This window comes from Lissotriton vulgaris, chromosome 8 (assembly GCF_964263255.1).
Source record: "Lissotriton vulgaris chromosome 8, aLisVul1.2, whole genome shotgun sequence".
Lineage (NCBI taxonomy): Eukaryota > Metazoa > Chordata > Amphibia > Caudata > Salamandridae > Lissotriton > Lissotriton vulgaris.
In genome coordinates this window covers 423873791-423891747 of record NC_141696.1, presented here as the reverse complement: position 1 = coordinate 423891747, position 17957 = coordinate 423873791, and the positions used below count along the sequence as shown (strand labels likewise).

At 50.2% G+C, this 17957-nt stretch overlaps 1 protein-coding gene across 5 annotated transcripts in view; it reads left to right on the top strand.

Moving 5' to 3' along the window:
* HERC2 (HECT and RLD domain containing E3 ubiquitin protein ligase 2) overlaps positions 1-17957 on the top strand; it is a 1676463-nt gene that overhangs the window by 777990 nt on the left and 880516 nt on the right. For 4 of the 5 annotated variants that reach the window (XM_086934186.1, XM_086934185.1, XM_086934188.1 and 1 more), the window contains exons 52-53: positions 14188-14327; positions 15481-15692. In XM_086934186.1, the coding sequence (XP_086790312.1) occupies positions 14188-14327; positions 15481-15692 (352 nt within the window). The remainder of the gene's footprint in view (positions 1-14187; positions 14328-15480; positions 15693-17957) is intronic. The other variant, XM_086934187.1, reaches the window with a different exon arrangement.

Genomic DNA, 17957 nt, shown 5'->3' with positions numbered 1-17957 from the left:
GCAAGTCCAAGAACTATGATCCAACGGCATGCAAGGAAGAAGTCATCCTTCCATACCTTTTGCATTTGGCACAGTCTGGCCTTAATTTCCATTCCATTAAGGTGCATCTTGCTGCACTGACTGCCTACAGGAAATGCCCTTCACAGACATCCTTCTTCCAGATCCCTGTGATAAAGGACTTCTTGGAAGGTTTGAAGAAGGTGCTTCCTCCTGTTCGGCTTCCTTCGCCTTCATGGGAACTGAATGTGGTGCTGTCCAGGCTGATGAAGGAACCTTTCAAACCCATTCATAAGGCCTCGCTGCAGCACCTGTCATGGAAGGCGGCATTCCTCGTGGCCATCACATCGGCCCGCAGGGTGAGTGAAATTCAGGCATTGTGTTGCCAGGAACCTTATACTGTTTTTCATGCTGCTAAGGTTGTGATGCGTACTCACCCTAAGTTCCTTCCTAAGGTGATTTCTGATTTTCATGTAAACCAGACTATAACTTTACCTACGTTCTTTCAGAATCCTTCCACTCCAGGGGAAAGGTTTCTTCAATCCCTGGATGTCAGAAGGGTGTTAAAATTCTATCTGGATAAGACCAAGGATATTCGTGGTTCAGACCAATTGTTAATCAATTATGGGTCGGTCAGGACTGGTCTTGCTACCTCTAAACAGTCCATCTCTAGGTGGATTGTGTCCTGTATCCAGTTGTGTTATCAAAAGGCTAATAAGACCTTAGGGGGTAAGCCACCAGGGGCAAAGCAGCTACAACAGCTTTGCTCCGTAATGTCCCCATTACAGACATCTGCAGGGCTGCCACGTGGAAGTCGGTCCATACCTTTGCGAAGCATTACTGTCTGGACTCTGATGCCAGAGCTGATGCTCAGGTTGGGCAGGCTTTTTTACGAAATCTGTTTGCACAATAGTGGTGTTGTCATTTTCCGCCACCGCCGGTTTGGTTTGTGGGGATGGGCTTGCCATTCTATTTACTAGATTATGACTATACGCAGAGATCCCCTACTACAGAAGGAGTAGTTTCTTACCTGTAACTCCAGTTCTGTAGTAGGGGTATCTCTGTTATAATCATAAGCGCCCGCCCTCCTCCCCGGTGGAGAAAATGATAATGTAATGAATGTCTAACTTTATACACCTACAAAAAGAACTGAAAGTGGAGGGAAGTGCTGTGCATTCTGGGATACCGAAAGTTCTGGAAAGTTTCTTAAAGGCATGGTATCCCTTTTTAAGCCACATAATGGCAGCCTATGGGGGGCTTGTCTGTCCATCCCTTCCTCTCTATGATTCCAATGATTTTGTGAAGGGGGAAGTTTCTCTATGGGTGAAACTTGGCAGACTGTGTTGAAAATGATGTTGGTGGAATATCCTTTGCATTTCTAGTTGAAGTACTGGACAGTGTAGCCTTTTAAGTATAGGCTGCATTATTTGTCTTTAATTCTGTCTTAAGTGTCTATGCAGGATTGCAATGAAGACCGCTTAAGAGATTATTTTTGATTGCTCCGGGGTCCCCGCACATGAGCTTGACTATTCACTAGATTATGACTATAACAGAGATACCATACTACAGAACTGGAGTTACAGGCAAGAAACTACTCCTTCTTACAGATATATCGTTACCGAAGGTAAGTAACTTGTGCTTCTGGCTCATATCCAGTCCTTTGAGTTGGGGGGTCTGTTGGCTGTGCCTCAGCCTTAGCTCTTTTTAGGGGATGTGACTCTCCTTGATGGAGTTGTCTTAGGGTAAATTATCGTTACTCTTCTGTTCCGGACTTCTTGTCCTTCACTGTTAATGGTCTGTGATTGCAGGCTTCTTCGTCTGCTGCACCATTTTTCACATGTTTTTTCTGTCTCGGGGGAGATTGTTGTATCTACTTGCGGGGTTGCCCTGCAGTAACTCTGCTCTTCCCTTCTAGGACTTTCGGTGCCACTGTGCCTGGCACTTCCCCGAATGGTGCTGTTCCTCACCATTGCTTCTTTCCTTTCTGGTTATCTGATTTTTAGCACACTGTTCCCATATTCTAACAGTTTTGTTTGTGATGGCTCTGCGTTGTGGCGCGGAAAAGTTCTCAGAAGAAAACTGACGTCAGCCTGCCGGGGTCGGGCTTATGTGACCTCGCTGACGTCACGCCCGCTGACGACGTCAGGGCGGAGTCACACGGTACTGCCCCCGGCACGCAGAGATGCTGGGTCAAAGAACATTTTCCGGATCCAGTTTCATGCCCTCCCTTTGAGGGATGCGGGCAGTGCCCCAATCGTGGCTTCTCATGCGGAGCCCGCTGGGTCGACTCAGAGTTTACCTCCCTTCCTGGGACCCAGAGCGACCCATGCCCAGCTTCGGAGTTTCTACGAAGCGATGCAGGCCATCCTTTGCCAGCCCGACTCCACTGGCGCGCCTTTAGCCCCCTTGGATCCAGGTCTGAATCCGGATTGGCGTTGGTCGACCTCATAACACCTCCACCGGCACCACACCTGCAGCCGAAGCCTGTTGTGCGCCCCCCCTGGCCTCCATCCCGACATGGGCACGGAGTTGGACCGACGACGGATCCAGCACTGATGTGTACTTTTGTACCCTTGTTGCACCCTGGCTCTTTTAGGCCAGATTGGCAAACAGAGGAGGGTGAGGAGGACTGGGAGGGGTCTGGAGACCCTTTAACTGACCAGTTAGAGTATGATCCAGACTGGAGAGAGGAGTTTGGGGATGCCAGTGGTCTGGACACCTCCCCAGACCTTGGCATGTTGTCTCCTCCTACCATGGCTACGGAGGTGGGAGCTTCTTAAGCAGTGCTGTTGCGTAGGACGGCCGAGGCTCTCACTCTTGAGCTACCTACTGTGGTGGTCAGGACTAACTTCCTGACTGAGGTGCTTCAACCAGCAGCAATCTCTTCAGAGTCCCTGCTGGCATTTGAGTCCCTCACTGACATCCTTTTGGGCACCTGGTCCAGGCCTAACACAGGGGCTCCTGTGGCTAGGGTGATCGCCCAACACCACCGCCCAGCGTCAGGCGACCCCATTTTCCTCTCCTAACACCCCACCCCTGAGAGCTTGGTGGTCCAAGCCTCTACGCCCAAAGGCGCATTCTCTAACGCACCACCTGATAGGGAATCCAAGAAGCTGGACAATCTTGGGAAGAAGTTTTCTTCCTCCAGCTTGGGACTGAGGTCGGCGAACACTGCATGTCTATTGGGCCGTTACACCCACTCTGTGTGGGATATGGTAGCGCAGGTGCCCGGGCCGTGCTCTCCTGTGCAGTTGCTGAGGGGAGAGACTCATCCAAGTTCACCATCAGATGTGGACTGGATACCCCTCCTCGCTAGGCAGGATGATTTTTTTTAGTTTACATTTATTTTTATTGGTTTCCGAGACAAAACAGATACAATACAGTGCAATAAGGAGTCCGCGCAAAATGCAAAGGACAAGCCGGAACTGCTTCTTTGTATAGCACAGCACGTAATCTTCCAAGATTTTCTGGTCCCACCATTGTCCTCGTGTCGTGCCGTCTTAGGAGTATGTGGCACTGGACAAAGATCTATTGTGAAGCCAAGTTAACAATAACAAAATTAACAATCCCCCCTCCCACCCCTGGAATCTCCCCCCTCCCCAACCAGTGTGCTGATTAATGTGAAGTGGAGGTCTCGTGGGTGTTGCGCGCTCACGGTGCCTCTGTCCCATACTCAGTGTTGGCTTGAGTTGTATCTGTCAGGCATAGCAGGCGAAGGTACCTTGGACATGTAATTTCATTAAATTCCTGGGCTAGGAGCGTTAGCAGTGGTTGCCAGACTGTGTGGAATGTTGCAGTGGACTGCGTGAGTGCGGCTTGAATACGTTCCATCCCAAGTGTATACCAAAGTTTATACAACCAGCCCGTGTGAGTGGGCCGCATATTAGTCCCCCAAAGAGATAGGATGTGTTGGGAGGCTGCCTGCAGTGCTAGACCCATTTTTCGTCCCCTAGTGGATTTCAGAGGGAAAGTGAGTGTGTTCGGAAGCCCTAGGATGGTGTAGGCTGGGAACCTTGGAATTTCGGTATCTAGGTAACTGTCTGTCGTTGAGGACAGCCATCCAATACACTTTGACTTCTGTGCAATCCCATAGAAGGTGTACCAGAGTGCCTACCTCACCACACCCTCTCAACAGGACGGGCTCCGGAATGGATTGCCCCTATGCAGCCTAGCTGGGGTGAGATACCAATAGGTGGCAATATTCACGGCTGTCTCCCTACCCGCTGTATTCCTAGCAGTATGGTTTGCCCTGTAGTATATTGACTGCCAGTGTCGGAGCATCAAAGTTCTCCCTAACTCCATTTCCCAGCGCCTCTGTCCAGCCGAACGATATGCCTCAGGGGGAGGGGAAAGCATCTGATAAAGATCTGTAATCAGGCCACGTTCTGAGTCTTTTGTAACTAGCCATTTCTCAAACCTCGTCATGTGCCTGCCAACTAAGGGACTAATCTCGGGTTGTGTGAGCCAGTGCCTGAGTTGAAAGTATTGAAAAAGTTTTGGCGATTTGACGTCGTAGGCTTGGGACACAGTGGAGAGCGGCATAAAGCCCTCTATATCGAAGAGATGCCCCGCCGATCTACAGCTGGTGCCTCTCCATTGAGGGAGCGACCGGTCGCCAATACCTGGAGGGAAATCAGGATTGTCCAACAGAGGGGTTAGCGGCAAGGGGAAAGAAGTGAGCTCCTGCTTAGTTGCCACCGAGTCCCATGCTTCCAGTATGGTTCGTGTGATAGGCGAATTCTGAAGGTAGCGCGGTCTGTGTGCGCGGTGAAGGAATGGTATTTTCCACAAGGAGGTTTGGGCCATAGCCCTATCTTGGAAGAGCCACCTCCTTTTCCGATTCGGGCTTGTGCCACTCTTCTAGAAATCTCAGCTGCGCCGCTTGAAAGTATTGTTGTAGATTGTGAATCCCTAGACCCCCTCATCCATCCCCCGATAAGCTAGCTGTTTGTTCATTCTCGGTCTCTTCCCCCCTCAGATATAATGCTGTACTGCTGCTTGCAGTGTTTTAATAGTTCCGACGGCGTGAGAGTAATGCCTAGGTAGGGGAGCTGCATCTGAATTTGCAGTCCCGCTCCATACGAGGGTGGACCATGTTGTGTGTGGGCGTTTTTATCCAGTGGCAATAGCAGCGATTTCCCTTTGTTTATTTTGAGTCCTGATACTCTACCGAAGGCTTCCATTTCCTCCAGGAAGGCCGGGACCGAGCGCTCGGGCTGTCGAGTGCCGCTAAGATATCGTCGGCGTACAGGCCGATTGGGCGTGGTTCCCTGCCGAATGTAATACCTCGGATATCAGGGTTGTCGCGCACTCTCTGTGCTAGCGGCTCGACATAGAGCGCAAACAGGAGGGGAGAGAGAGGGCACCCCTGCCTGGTGCCTCGTTGGATTTCGAAGGGACTGGAGCATAAACCATTGAGACGGATCCACGCCTGTGGGCGGTGATAAAAGCTAGCAACCCATGCTTGAAAGCGCTCCTCCACTCCGAAATGTGCCAGATTCTTCCCTAGAAAGCTCCATTCTACGTGATCAAATGCCTTCTCGGCATCAATGGCTAGGAGTACTGAGTCTGACTGTTGGAAATGGGCCTGGTCAATTAAGTGGAGGATGCGCTTGGTATTGTCACTACACTGTCTTCCGGGGATAAAACCCGATTGGTCCGGATCTATGATCCCCGGGAGGCAAGGTCCGAGCCTCGAAGCTAGCACTCCCGTAAAAAGTTTTAGGTCAAGATTAACTAGGGATATCGGCCGATAAGCGGAGCACTGGGTGGCGTCTTTGCCCGGTTTAGGCAGCACTATTACGTCTGCCTCCAGCATGTCCGGTGGGAAGGAACCGGGGCCCTGGAATTAATTAACAAGTTTTGTAAGAATCAGGGTGAGTAGCGGACAGAAAGTCTTATAGAAGCCAGCAGAGAAACCGTCCGGGCCTGCTGACTTTAGGGGTTTAAGGCGCGAATAGCACTGATCACTTCCTCAATTCGTATAGGTGCATCCAGGGAGCTCTTGGTCGCCGCGTTCAACGCAGTAGTAGCTGCACCTCGCAGATAAGCATTGGCGCTATCCACGGGTGTGGGATCTGCTTTATCGAGAGATGCATAAAAGCTATATGTGCCTCGTTGTGGATCTCCTACCCGTCCTTGTTGCATAAGGTTAGAATTTTGGAGCGCTGAACTTTGGCCCGCAGTGCGCTCGCCAGGAGGCGTCCTGTCTCCCCATCCAAACCCCACCCCCCAACTTAGTATGTGTGCCGTAACCGGAGAGCAGCATATTCGGCCCGATCTGTATCCATGCTCGCCAACTGAGCTCTAGCCACCTTCAATTGCTTCCAGATCCTGGGGGCGCCTGTGCGGCCATGTACTTGTTCCAGCTCCACTACCTTGGCCGTTAGGGAGTCTCGCTTGATTTCGCGATCTTTGGCTTCCGCCGCTGTTATGGCGATTAGTTCGCCCCTCACTACTGCCTTCAACGCCCCGCACACTGCCGTCGTAGGCCTACCTGGCCGGTCATTGACCTCCAGGTAATCAGTGATGCGTTTATGGAGTTGCTGGACTATCTCTCTGCGCTGCAGGAGAGGTTTCCTTAACCTCCATCGACCCGGTGGTCTTTTGATACTAGGGACTCTAACTGTGATTTCCACGGCTTCGTGGTCAGAAATGGCTGCCGGGCTGATATCTACGTCTACCACCCGGGTCTCCAACTCAGAGGAACCTAGGAAGTGGTCCAATCTAGCATATGTGTGGTCCACATGGGAATAGAAAGTGTAATGTGATGTCTCAGGGTGTTTAGTTCGCCACATGTCCAGCAGCCCTCTCTGTATCAACCATTCTTTCCCTGCTACCGAGATAGCGCCTGCGCTGCCATAGCGGTGACCTGATCTGTCTTTCTCTTTATCCATCACTAAGTTGAGGTCCCCCCCCCCCCCCCAAACCCCCCCCTCTCCTAGAAGTAGGAAAGGATCAGGGGAGCGCAGGGCCTTCAACAAGGCAGTTTTTAGAAATGGCACCTGGCCTGTATTGGGGGCATAGAGGGATCCCACTGTCATTGTCATGTTTCACACCGTGATACTATGGGTCAGGAGTCTACCTTTGATCTCCCCCATTTTGTCTCCCACTTGACCGTGGAAGTGCCGGGTGACTAGTATCGCGACTCCCGCTTTTTTGCCAGAGGTGGAGGAGACAAACTGTTGAGGGAACACCCGGGACCTCATCCTATGCCAATCCTTGGAAAGTAAGTGTGTTTCCTGAAGTAAGCAGATCGCTACACCTGAGCTCTCCAGATATGACAGGACAGCACGCCGCTTGAGGGCGTTATTGAGACCCTTTACATTCAGTGTAATGATTTTTACTGTGGTATCAGCCATCTAGGTATCCGGGGATGATTACTGCGCGGTTCACCTTCAGCAGTTGCGTTGCACCTTGCGCGTGAGCCTCTGCCCCTGTCAGCACACTGGTTCCCCCCCCCTCAGCCCCGCAACTCCCCGAACTCTTGCTTCCCAACCTTCCCCCTCGCCCCCCACCTCCCCCCCCAACCAGTCCACTCCCACCTCCCCGTCTCCAACAAACCAACTGGCCCCTCCCCCCACCCTAACCCCAACACCCTCATCTCACCTCCCTGCACCCTAACCCCAATAGAGAAAACCCAATGTTGTATCATAGTCTCAGGCCGGATAAGTTATGTAAGGGAACGTGTGGCTCTGGCGACCTTTCCGGCCCCCCGCCCAACCCCCCCCAGCCTGCATTGATTTAATGCGATAGAAACCCCCAGCCTAGCAAGGTCAGTCAGCCGCCAATGCGTCTCTGGACACCTCCTGAATGCCCAAAGCCTGTTCTTGGGCCATGGTAACGGGATCTGGTTTCATAGAGGCTCAGGGCGAGCGTCTGCGGCCAACCCTTTGCCACCCACTCTGGGGTGAACGCTGTGATGGATCCTGTGATGATCGCTGCGAGGCAGCAAGCGAGAGGGCATCTTCATAGAGTTCAATACCGAACAGGGAGCAAGTGTCCCGCAGGGATCTCATCTGGTGCAAGGATCCATTCCACTTAAAGATCAGTCTGAAGGGGTGACCCCAGGAGTTAGGGATTCCTTTATCTCGTAGAAACGTTGTGGCTATTTTAAAAGTTTCTGTTTGTGTAGGGTGATGGCAGAGAGATCTTGATAAAGTGCCACTGGTTGCCCCTGGTACGTTAGGGGTTGCTTCTGTCGTGCCTCTCGAAGAATTCTCTCCTTTAAAGGGAAGTAGGGCAGGAAGGACAGTATGTTGGGAGGGGGGCAGGCATACTGCGCGCCAGGCCGACTATGTGCGCCCTGTCTATACGAATGTCAAAATCCTTTGCTTCCCCCAGGATTTCCCGAAACATGTCCTGTAAGAAACCCACAATACTCGTCCCCTCTGCTTTGGATGGCACACCGCAAACCCTGATGTTGTTCCTTCTGGATCTGTTTTCTAGGTCCTCCGCGTGAGCCTACAGATCCACCTGTTGGTCGCGGAGGCGGATGAGTTCCTGCTGGAGCTGCTCCACTTCTTCGCCCCTAGACTGGTCCGCCTCCTCAATGGCCGCCACCCGCTCGCCTAAGCCATCTACATCTCGGCGAAGTTCACGATGTTCATTTGCCATATCCTGCTTCAACGCTTGGAAGTCCTCTCGCAAGGAATTAAATAGAGATTTGAGAAAGGATTTGGTTATGGGCACCTCCCCGTCCCCCTGGTCTGCAGGCAGTTTGGCTGGTGGAGAGGGGGGTTCTTGTCGCCCTTGGGAGGGGTCTTTGATGAGCATATCAGTAAGGGTGCGCCCACCCCTTCTTCCTGCGTCGGCCATGGTCGTCGGTGAGCCCGCCGTGTCCCTTTTCTAGATGCTGGGGGCGTCGATGGCCCTCGTGCTCAGCGTGTGCGGGGGAAAATGTAACCTGGGCCAGGGACCAGAGCACTGCAGGTGGAAACGCTAAAGGAGAGCAGCCACAGTCACTGACCCTGTCCTCCTCACGAGTCCAGGCTGTTGCTAGGTTTCAATTACCAGAAGTGCAGTTCAGGGGATCACTGTCACGCCGGGGGCTCAGGAAGCTACCACCGGCCCCTCGGGAAGATTCTCCTATACTCCGCCTCTTGCGTGCTGTGATGGCTCAAGGATGGGAGGAGAGGTCTCAATATGGGAGGGGGCCTCAGGGGTGACCAGAATGTGCCTCCGTCTTCTGCTTTGGCGATTCACCGCCCTCGTAAGGCACTCTCTGACCCTCCCCTCCATTCACAAGGGTAATATGTGGCTGCTGGTATTCAGTTTTATTCCAGTCCTGGAGTTCTCGGCCTCACCAGGGGTCCTTCAGCCTCCTCCGAACACCCCCGGCTCCTGCCACCTCTCTTCCAAGGGAACGGTCTTGCTCTTTTACCTGCAGGCAGCGCTGGGTCTCCTCTGCATTGTCGGTGCGACGCCCCCTCTCAGTCGGTGCAGGGTGCCTCCAGTGTTCCCTCAAGCGCGTCCCACCGTAGTAGGGGCCTCCGCTCCCCACCGATCATCCTCTCTCTCTGGGGGTAGGAGGGCTGTGTACTTCGCCCCTTTTCTCTTCCTCTGCACGCCGATGCCAGGTTGGGTTGCCGCTAGGCCCGTAACATAGGCTGCCAAGCCGCGGCCTAAATTTTCGCGGCTGCCAGGGTCAGCGGACTCGTCCCCCAGCGTCGCCAGTTGCTCGCGGCCTCTCCCGTCCCCACTGCGGGGGACAGCTCCTCACCTTCGCTTGTCGGGATGTGCAGCGTCCACTGGTGCAGAGCACTGTCCAGGCGCCAGCGGTGGAGTTCGCGGCCCGCCACTGGTCAGCAGGTCCGGGCCTCGATTTTCGCAGTGTCCTCAGGAGGACCCGCAGCTGCCGCTAGGTGCTTCCGGCACCCGCTGCTTCTCTCCCCAGTGTTCCGGGCCGACGCCCGCTTCTCCTCCAGGGCGGGGATCAGGCGGCCATAGCGAAGTGCCGCCGGAACCGGAGGCTCTTGTGGGTCAAGGTGTCCGCTTCTCCGCTCTTCCCTCACAATGCCGCCATGTTGCGGATGCCGACCGCAGCTCGCAAACTCTGCTGTCTGGCGTTTTGCAGAGCCCCAGGCAGCTCCCTAGTCGAGCAACTCTTGTCTTTCTTACTCTTGGCCCCAAACCTCGCCAAGCTGGGGTGTAGTAGCATTATTAAGGACGGAAAAGGGGACCTGGAGCACGAGGGCTTGCTGCCGGTCAGGTCGCCATCTTGGCCACGCCCCCCAGGTAGGATGATTTTAACGTCGGTAGCCTTTGAAGCTACACCTGGCTGAGGTCGAATGTTTTTCCCGGAATGTTTAAACTACCCGTATGGACATGGTCATGCCTTTTGATGGCCGTTGCCTGTTTGGCGACAAAGCAGACAACACGCTAGAGCGCTCCAGGACTCTCGGGCTACGGCCAAGTCCTTGAGTCTCTCCACCACCTGTCCTGCATAGTATGCTTTTTGTCCCTTTCGTGGCTACGGAAGGGGTGCCCCACCACGTTTCGCCCAGACCCATAGTCCGGCGCAAGCTGTTCAGCCCTTGTGCGGCTGTGGATGTAGGGCTCACCGCTGTGGGTCTGGGGACCAGCAAGCGGGACAGTCCACCACCGCCCCCTATGCAGCAGCCTCCAAACCCACCTAGTCCAACCTTTCAGGGCCACCAATCACCAGTGGGCAGCAGGATTCACCATCACCTCCCCCAATGGTGCACCATCCCGTTGGACAGGTGGGTTTTGAAAATAGTCCAAAGGCGAAGGGGCTACTACCCTCCCCTTCGAGACTACCCCTCCATCCATGCCACCTCAACACCATTGCATGCCAGAGTATCATCTAGCCCTTCTCCAACAGAAAGTTTCGGCTCTCTTGGCCAAGAGCTATCGAGCGTGTTTCTGCACCAGAAGTAGTTTGTGGTAGCTAGTCCCACTACTTTCTGGTGACCAAGAAAGATAAAGGCCTGCGTCCTATCTTGGATCTCTGGAACGTCAACTGTTCCTCCAGAAGGAGAAGTTCAAAATGTTGGAGCTAGTTTAAGTCCTGCCTGCCCTCGACACTGGAGACTGGATGGTAGCGTTGGACTTGCAGTATGCTTACTTTCACATCTCCGTCCTGCCGGCGTTACCTGCGGTTTACGGTAGGCCACAAGCACTTTCAGTTTACCGTGCTCTCCTTTGGCCTTACCAGCGCCTCTCGGGTGTTCACGAAAGTGATGATGGTGGTCGCAGCTCATCTGTGCACACCGGGGGTTCCAGTCTTCCCCTATATCGGCGACTGGCTCTTGAAGCCGGGCTTGCCCCTGGCAGTCGTCGCCCACCTCCAGACTACGGCGTAACTCCTGCACTCGCTGGGGTTCACCAGAAACGTGCCGAAGTCACACCTGATTCCAGCTCAGAAGCTCCTTATCGGAGTGGTTCTGGACATAACAACGTTTTGGGCTTATCCTCCCGAGCAGCCAGTCTGGGATATTTGTGCTATAATTATGATCTTTCAGCCTCTATCCTGGGTTTCGGTCAGAATGACCCTGAGGCTGCTGGGCCTCATGGTCTCCTGCATTCTGCTGGTGGATCATGCCAGGTGGCATATGCAGGCTCTGCAGTGGGACCTTAAGTTCCAGTGTGCATGGCATCAGGGAATCTGTCCCATTGCGTTGAGATCTCGGAGGCCACTACATGTCAATTGCAGTGGTGGCTAACAAACCAGGATTGGGTCAATTGCAGATCCCTTACCCAACCGGAGTACACAGTGAGGACGGATGCATCACTTCTATGGTGGAGTGGCCACATGGGAGAGACGGATATGAGGGGCCTATGGTCTCCGGCAGAGTCCGAGCTCCATATTAATCTACTCGAGCTCCTGGCAATTCGTCTTGCACTCAATGCATTCCTTCCCTCTGTCCAGGGAAGAGTAGTGCAGGTGTTCACAGACAACACCACCTCCATGTGATACTACAACAAACAGGGCGGGGTGGGGTTGTGGACCCTTTGTCAAGAGGCCCTCCGCCTCTGGACATGGCTGGAACATCAGGGCTTATCCCTGGTGGTTCAACACCTGGCAGGTTCACTGTACTCCAGGGCAGACCAACTCAGCCGCAGGTGCATGATGGATTACGAATGGCGTCTTCACTCGGAGGTGGCCCAAGGTCTCTTTCTGCAGTGGGGAGAGCCTTGGTTAAATCTGTTCGCCACCGAAGAGAACACACAACGTCAGCAATTCTGTGAGTTGGCATTTCCAAGGCAGCACTCGCTAGGCAACGCTTTTTGTCGCGAGTAGAGTTGCGGTCTTCTATACGTCTTTCCGCCTATACCACTTCTGCCTAGAGTGCTGAAGAAGATCAAGCGTGACCGGGCCCAAGTCATCCTTCGGCTCTGGATTGGGCACAAAGAGTCTGGTATCCCAAGCTATTAGACATGGCCATCTATCCTCCGATCCGACTGCCTCTTCAGAAGGATCTTCTGTTGCAGCAGCAGGGGACAGTCCACCTCCCGAACCTGTCCAGCCTCCACTTACTTGCGTGGAGTTTGAGCACTGACCGTTGACAACCTTTGACCTCCCTACCGAAGTCTGTGATTTTATCTTGGCAGCCAGGCATCCCTCCACTAAGACAGTATACGCCTGCATATAGAACAAATTTGTGGCATGTGCACAGAAAAGGCTGTGGATCCCCTTTCTGCCCCTCTTTCTGAGGTTCTTTTGTTCCTCCTGTCTGTGACCCAGCAGGGCTCTGCTCTGGGCACTCTGAAGTGCTACCTCTCGGCCATTTCAGCCTTTCTTAGGCTTCCTGATCATCCTTCTCTTTTCAATCCCCGGTTGTAAATCACTTACTTAGGGTCATGCCCCCTTCGTAATGCCTCAGTGGGACTTGAACTTTGTTCTTACTTAACTTGCGCTCCCTTTGAGCTGCTTCATAACTGTCCTCTATGACTTCTTACTTTAAAGACTGTCTTTCTGGTTGCCATTGCCTCTGCTCGCAGGGGGGGTGAGTGAGCTCCAAGCTCTTTCTTCTAAGCCTCCTTTTCTGGCTGTTCATCCGGACAAGGTCGTCCTCAGAACCAGACCTTCCCTTCTTCCCAAGGTGGTTACTTCTTTCCACATTGGTCAAACCATCACTTTGCTCACCTTCTTTCTGCCTCTGCCTCCTTCTCAGGAGGAAGAGAGGCTCCGCCGTCTGGATCCAAAACGTTCTCTTTCCTTTTATTTGGATCGCACCAAGCAATTCCGGGTGGATGACCAACTCTTTGTTGCTACATAGTGGACAAAAAGGGTCGGGCCGTCCACAAACGGACCATGTCTAGGTGGGTCGATTTGTGCATTAAAGCTTGCTACTCTTTGGCAAAGGAGGAGCATCAAGTGGGTCTGCGTGCCCATTCCACAAGGGCGACGGCATCTACCACTGCTTTGGGACAGGGGTCCCCCTCAATGACATCTGTCAGGCAGCGATGTGGGCATCTTTGCACACGTTCACAAAACACTACTGCCTAGACAGCCAAGTCCGGAGAGATGGCTTCTTTTGCTGTTCTGTTCTCCAGGACTGTCCGCTGTGAACTTGGTTCGCAGACCCACCTCCGGGGTTGGTATTGCTGGGGTATCTATTCTAAGGTAAGGAATCTATAACTGTCTCTTTCAGATGAACATGTTACTTACCTTCGGTAACTATATATCTATAAGGGACATAGATTAGTTATAGATTCCTTACCGCCCCACCCATCCTCCCTGTTCTGTGAACTGACTTTTAGGGTCAGGGAATCCTTTTCAGGGCCCTAGTTTTGTGTATCAATGGTCAGGGTCTTGCATGGCTCTGCGCTTCTGGTGTGGAATGTCGTATAAAAGAACTGACGTCAGCGCACACGGGCGGCATCTAAGTAGCTACCGTAAAGTCATCCTGGTGACCACGATGCCAACGACTAACGCGGAGCTGACCGACGCCACCTTTTGACGCGCAGGGGTACTGCTGACGAAAAATTCTCCAGATCCATTCCGACAACGGGGATAATTCGAAGGTAAGGAATCTATAACTAATCTGTCTCTTACAGGTGTATTGTTACCGAAGGTAAGTTACTTGCTCATTAGTGTGAGAATGTAGTTTGCAATAGCATCTGAGCAACAGTTGCACCTTCCAAGTAGGGATAAGGATGCTTGATTGAGTTGAGCATTTATCATTTGTGGCAGCCTGGTTAATCATTCCTATTGTTTGGTACTAGGTGTGATGGCTGTCAGATGTTTCCCATCAACGGACCAAGGTTCAAGTGCCGAAACTGTGATGATTTTGATTACTGTGAAGCTTGTTTCAAATCAAGGAAACATAATGCCAGACATACATTTGGCAGGATAAATGAACCAGGTAATTATAAATTAGAGCATTGAGTCCTCTTTTCTAATTCAAAAACAGCCTTACTCAAATTCTCTCCCAAAGCATCTGTCATTTTTTGTCTAAGTTCTGAAGCCTTTTTTTAAGCCTCAAAGACTTTTTTCACATATGTACATGTTATCTGGTTGAGTGTGTGTGGCCTGTGTTAGCTGGGAAAATGCTATTGCCACAAAGTAGATGAGGCATATCAGAAAATGTGAAAACCTAAATCTGCAAATTTAAAGATAAGCCTGATCCTTTAAAGTCGCTTTGTTAGGGCCTAGTAGAAAGAACACCTGTAAAAGATGCTCGAAATAACTGGTTTAAGAGCTGATGACGCCCAATAAAAGATTCCTAAATCATGTCAAATTAGTAATTCACTCTTTCTCTTAGCTGTCAGCTGCTCCTCCCATCACACATTAACAGTGTTTTTTCCGTTGAACCCTTACAGTGCTCAACTGCTTTTCAGCTAGGTTAGCGCTATACAAAAACCACATACGCACATTGTCTAAACAGAGATATTTAGTGCACAATGATGAATATATTCCGACAGTGCCATTTCATATATGAATGAAGCATTGGCAAAATCAGTCTGGTATTAGTGGCAGGAAGCCTGCAGCGATATCATATTAGAGTAACAATCAAGAGGGAGCCTGCAGGAGTAGTCCAAGAGGGCTATAGTTGTAAGGTAGTTCCAAGCAGCCAATAGCAGTAGGTGTGCGAATAAAAACTCTACTGAGAGTCAAGATTTGATTGACCAAGTCTCAAACCGATGACTGTAAGAGGCTGTTTAAAGAAAGCCAGTGGTTAAAGGATGGACCCCAACTCCACTCAATGTACATTGTGAGCAATAGGTCTGTTTGACAACTGTGCTTTCAGTACCTGAAACTGGTGATGGGAGTGGCACCTTACAGTATGAGGGCCTGGGTAGGCAAATCCATACGTGTCCTGTCTACCAAAATTGTAATTAACTTTGAGCTACTGGAATGTGTTCTGCTCCCAAGGGTGGTGGTTGGAATAAAATTTACTTCTACTGCCTTACACAGGATTAGGCTTGTTATATAGTTTTTAACTATCATCAATGAAACAGCGATTTCAGTAATAACTAATGATTATTCTCTCTTTTTTGACTTCGTTCAACAAATAGGCCAGACTCCTGTGTTTTGTGGACGCTCTGGAAAACAGCTAAAGCGACGTCACAGTGGTCAGCGCGGAATGCTGCTCGATGATTGGTCTCGAATTGTGAAAAATCTGAATGTATCCTCCTCAGTAAATCAAGCATCTCGACTGATAGATGGTAGTGAGCCATGCTGGCAGTCCTCAGGCTCACAGGGAAAGGCAAGTTTCAACGCTGCATGTGTAAGAGGTTTTCATTTAGTTTTGTTGGTTCTATGTCAGTACAACAAATCTGTCAGCAAATTTTAACTAAATTACTAATGAACTAATCTTTAGTCATACATTTTTTTTAAATGCAATGTCTATGCTTGTATCTCATGGCCCATGCTTTTTTGCTTTTTATTATAATTATTTTTATTAACTCATTCATCGACAAGTAGTTATAGTACAGAGGAATCAAGTTCAATATTCTATATACATTATCAAGCATGATAGAGCAACAGTACAATGTAAGGACCTGGCCCCATGCTTTGTTGATGTTCTGTAAATGCATACATCTGTGAAATGAACGAGTTACTTACCTTCGGTAACAATGTATCTGGTAGAGATACAGTCTAGCCGCAGATTCCTTAACTTAGAATATCCCAAAGGCATCAGACTGGATCCGGAAAACTTTCCGCAGCAGCACGTCTGCGTGCTGGGGGGCGACGCCGCACGACCCTGCCCTGATGTTGCCCACGGACGTGACGTCAGCAAAGCCACATATGCGCCCCTCGTCGCGCTGACATCCGTTTTCGTCTGAGAAACTTTTCCGCACCACAACCAGAGCCACCACCCAAAACTGTGAGAATATGGGAACAGTGTGCGAAAATTATGAAAAAGGAAAAGAATTGGAATGGTGAAAAAGAGAACCATAAAGGACAGTGGCAGTCACTGTATTGTGAAAACTAGTAAAAGGAAAGAGCAGAGCATCGCTCTGAGAAACAACCCCACAAAAGTGAAGGCGAATCCACCTTTGGAGGTAGATGAAGATGTGAAAAAACAGCATGCCAGACGACCGAAAGTCCACAACCATAATGTATAACCGTGAAGGACAACAAGTCCGGAACATAAGAGCAAGGACAATTCACCACAAGATGTCACCGGAATGAGACGTCGTAACCTCAATAAGATACCTATAGAATGTGGCAGAGCCAAGAGTCTTGAACCAATGGGTCGCCGGGGTGATAAAAGACCCCAAGGTGATAGAGAAGGGGAGAGTGGGGGTGGGAAAAAACGTGAATAGATCCCACACTGTACAATCCAGGCATAGGGTTGGAAATTACACATGGACCGTTATATCTTCTCATTTGACATAGTTCTTATGCATTTCAATAAATATCAGAATACAGCAGTCACAACTCCACTCATCTCATTGTTATTTTATTTTGTCAAAGCATTCTCTTTTTTATAGAATTCATTGCAGTTTTCTTTTATAAAAAAACTTTACTTTTTTATAAAAAATGATTATTTTATATTTTTCTGTAAAACACATATTATACATTGTTCATCTTAGTTTATACAATTACAAATACATTTCCTTTAAGCAGTGATTCTGAACATGCATATAATGCAAAACCAAATTTTAGAAAAAATACACACAAATACCCCTGGATAAGATTTCACAAATACAATCACACTTCAAACACACCGGCTCAACTACTCCCACACAAACTACCACCATACAGTATCTGAACACAGTTGAGTAATCTGTGACAAGAGAAAGCCTCTGCCACCAACGGAAATCACAGTGCCGGGCACGAGGCTCAACACAAGGTCGACGCACGTTTCGGTGGGATCATGTTGTTGGAACCACCTTCCTCAGGACCTTTCCAGATACCTAGTTTTCACTTCCCAGGGGACCTATAAATATATGAGTATCAGCACTGTTGCAGTCTACAAAACTAGAGTCAATTCATCAATACAAATAATCTAGATCTATACAGTTGGACACAACAAGGACACACATGTGGTGCTGCCAGGCATGTGTCATTCAATCTTTCTACAGTCCTCATCCATGCAAAGGCTAGTATTCATCTTGCATTAAAGTGCCTTAGTCACATAACCATGTGATATGGACCAACCAAAACAACAATTATTTACAAAGAAGAGAGCATTTATCAATTGTGACAAATAAAGCAATACCTTCACCAACACCCTGTGAGAAGAAGTCACTGAAAACATGAATACAGCTAAAGAAATCTCTACTTCTGATATACATCTGTTGACTTACATCAGACCAGTAAAGCAGTATTAATATGAAATATTGATGGAAAATACATCAACTTAGGTTCCAAAAACAGGAGTCCATCCGGATCTCCAATTCAAATTATTCTCAGTGTACCTGTGACCAAAGAACATGTTATGGAGGACATTAATGTCAGTAAGGGTTTACCATCAGTTTTATAAGGCGTAACTTGACACCATAGTCTTATCAATTATTCTATGAAGGCAGGATCTAGTTTTTCT